This window comes from Coptis chinensis, chromosome 3 (genome assembly GCF_015680905.1).
Source record: "Coptis chinensis isolate HL-2020 chromosome 3, ASM1568090v1, whole genome shotgun sequence".
NCBI classification, from domain to species: domain Eukaryota; kingdom Viridiplantae; phylum Streptophyta; class Magnoliopsida; order Ranunculales; family Ranunculaceae; genus Coptis; species Coptis chinensis.
The window spans coordinates 42,829,590-42,833,233 of record NC_141458.1 but is presented as its reverse complement, the minus strand read 5'-3'; the positions used below and the strand labels follow the sequence as shown (position 1 = coordinate 42,833,233).

At 36.0% G+C, this 3,644-nt stretch overlaps 1 protein-coding gene across 1 annotated transcript; it reads right to left on the bottom strand.

Moving 5' to 3' along the window:
* Positions 1 to 1,504: 1,504 nt before the first annotated feature.
* LOC147509702 (uncharacterized) lies at positions 1,505 to 2,761 on the bottom strand. The gene has a single exon (XM_086597891.1). It carries the CDS (start codon positions 2,759 to 2,761, stop codon positions 1,505 to 1,507), a length of 1,257 nt encoding a protein of 418 aa, XP_086454017.1.
* Positions 2,762 to 3,644: the final 883 nt, after the last annotated feature.

Sequence of the window (3,644 nt, the reverse complement as noted above, 5' to 3'; positions counted from 1 at the left end):
CGGACAGTATTTGGAAAGGTAAGGATAATCCCAATGATAGTACTTTACTTGTGCTAAAAGCTTCTTCCACTGATTTCTATTCCACCAGGGTGGAGTGTCTTCAGTCACCAGATAGTTAACAATATCAGCATACCAAGGTGCGGATAGGATAGCATAAAGGTGCTCATCAGGAAAAGAATCTGAAATGGACTCGAAATCACTGTCGCTATCATTGGTTAATCTAGAGAGGTGGTCAGCCACCACGTTTTCAACTCCTTTTTATCTTTAATCTCTAATGTGAACTCTTACAGGAGAAGGATCCATCGGATTAATCTCTACTTAGCATTCTTCTTCGCGAGAAAGTACCTAAGTGCTGCATGACCGTTGTAAATTATGGTGTTTGAACCTACCAAATAAGGACAAATTTTGTCTAAGGCATAGACAATGGCTAAAAATTCTTTTTCGGTGGTTGTATAATTTCGTTGAGCTTCATTTAACGTTTTACTTGCATACTAAATAACTGTCTGTGCATTATCATGTTTTTGACCCAGTACGGCTCCAACAGCGTATTCGCTAGCGTCACACATGAGCTCGAATGGTTTTGACCAATCAGGAGGTTGAATTATAAGAGCAGTTATTAAAGGCGGCTTTCAATATTTCAAAAGCCTGTATACAATCTGAATTAAACTCAAATGGTTTATATTTTATAAGAAGATTGGTTAAGGGTTTAGCGCTTTTTAGAAAATTTTGAATGAATCTTCTATTAAAACTAGCGCGAGGCCTAAAAGGCTTCGTTATATCACGGATGGTCCGCAGATTAGGTAGAGTAGAAATTTTATCTATTTTAGCTTTATCGACCTCTATACCATTTTTAGGCAGAATGTGACCTAACATTATTCTCTTTTTTACTATGAAGTGACATTTCTCCCAATTGAGTACTAGATTCTTTTCCTGACAATGCACCAATACTTTAGAAAGGTTTGATAGAAAATCGTTGAAAGAATCCCCATAGAGGGAAAAATCATCCATAAAAACTTCCATGAATCTCTCCACCATATCACTGAAAATGTGTCACATGCAACGTTGAAATGTGGCAGGTGCATTGCAGAGACTGAAGGGCATACGTGCATAAGCATAGATTCCAAAATGGCAAGTGAAGGTGGTCTTTTCTTGATCGGTTTCATCGATTAAAATCTGAAAATATCCTGAATACCTATCCAAGAAATAGTAATAGGCATGTCCTGCTAGGCGTTCAAGCATCTGATCAATAAAAGGTAGGGGAAAATGATCTTTCCTTGTGACAGCATTCAGCTTCTTGTAATTGATACAAATCCTCCACATGATAGGAACTCATTCTGGAATTAACTCTCCATCTGTATTACGGACCAGATTTCTTTGGTACTACATGGATAGGACTAACCCATTCACTGTCAGATATAGGATAAATGATTTTGGCATCTAGTAATCATAAGATCTCTTCTCGCACTACTTCTTTCATAGCTGGATTTAAATGACAATGTGGTTCTCAAGAAGTCTTAAAATTCTCTCCCAGATGAATTTTGTGAGTGCAAATCTTTGGATCAATTCCTCTTATATCATCAAGAGACCACCCAATTACAGAGCAATGTTTTTGAATTACCTTAATCAGATGTATTTCTTCCTTTTTTGTTAACTGGGATGAGATGATGACAGGATGGGTGCCATTAGAATCAAGATAAATATATTTTAAGTAAGGAGGGAGAGTTTTTAGGTCAAATGTACGAGATTTAGGTAACAAGGTTTCCACAGGGTTTTGTTCTTCCATAGTGAACACTTGGGCTGGTGAGTTCTCTTTATGTTTAGGTAGATCATCATCTGAATTGTATAAGGGAATGGATGCCAAGCTATTACTGGTCTCTTCCATATAATGATCTGTGTCGAAATCAGAGTCTCCAAAGGATAAAAATTGATGCACATCATTCTCTGGGAAAGTCTTGTCGCAATATTCTTGGACAACATTTTCTATCATACTCACTTCTCCGTCTAATTCCTCTTCCATATACTGCTTCATCATTTTAAAAACATTAACTTCCACTGAAAGATCTCTGAAAGACATGGTCATATATCTATTATGGCAATTGATAAGGGCATTGACTGTTCCCAAAAAGGGACGCCCTATAATGATAGGTATGGAATCATGAGCGACTTCGGTGTCAAGAATGACGAAATCCACAGGGTAGTAAAAATCTTTTACTTTGACTAAAACATTTTCAACTATATCTTTTGGGTATTTAATGGAGTGATCGACTAATTGTAATGTCATAGTTGTAGGTGTAAGCTCACGGAAACGGAGTTGTTTGAATAGGTAATATATAAGGAGGTTAACACTTGCTCCAAGATCAAGCAAAGCAGTAGTTGTATACTTATCTCCTATAGTGCAAGGAACGGTCGGACGAACATGATCTTTATACTTGACAATTCCATTGGTTTCTGTGAGGGATGGAAATTGTTTTGTAAGGAAAGCATCTTTTGTAATGTTAGTTCTTCTTTTGTTGGTGCACATATCCTTTAGAAATTTGGCATGTTTGGGTAAATGTTTTATGGCATCTAGAAATGGTAGATTTATGGTTAGATTCTTAAATGTCTCTCTGATTTCATCAAAATTTTCATCATCCTTGGGTGTCATCAAGCGTGCTGGAAACGTTGCCTTTGGTTTGTATGTCTTAACTAGGTCAGGTGTGGGAGATGATGGTTTAAAAACTGGAATTGCTATAGGGATAGTAAGAGGTATCAGTTTTGTCATTTTCTTGTTCTGGTAATATAGGTACTGCAACGGGTATTTCTATAGGTGCAGGATCTTTAGGCGAGGCTACTCTATTGTCAACTATTTTGCCAGAATGCAAGGTTGTGACTGCTTTGATCTCTTGTGTTTTGATAGCTTCAGTGTGATCATTGGTAGCTTGTTTTTGTCTTTGATGTAATAGCTGGATTGTTTGTTTTATGGTTGCCATGATATGTGTTTGTTGTTTCATCAAAGATAACATCATCTCTGATGTTTTATCTAATGGGACATTAGTAGGTTGGGCAACTGGAACTAGGTCTCTTTGGTTGTTGATTTGTGGATTTTGGTAGTTCTGGTTAAAGTTGGATGGAACCATTGCTCTATTCTGATTGTTGTAGGTACCTTGTCATTGTCTGAACTGATTGAATGTATTTTGTGGTTTTACATGATTTGTGAACCTTGGAGGTGGTTGGGTTTGTTGATTAGTATTCTATTAAAAATTTGCATGTGGGGAGAAGTTTTTGAAAATTTTGGCAGCTGGAAATTTTTTAGAGTGTTTAGAAAAGAGGGGATTTTTTTTGAAATTTCTGTACAAAAGGAGTCTTTTAACGTCAGATTCTCAAGACAATAATAGAGATGTGCATGATAGAATTAAACAGATCATGGTTTCACTTTGGGTTACACCATTTGTTTAATTTTAGAATTCGACGCCTCCTCGAGTTTTTTTTTTTTTTTTTTTTTGGTTCTTGTTTTTCTTAAAAGATATCTCTACCAAAATAGAGGGTTTTTGCAATATGATAAAATCATACGTTTATCCAGTATCATTTTGGTTACTCTGGGATGTAAGATTTTAAATTTTTATATATTCAAGTTTTTGAAAACTATGTAAAGATATATACAAAGG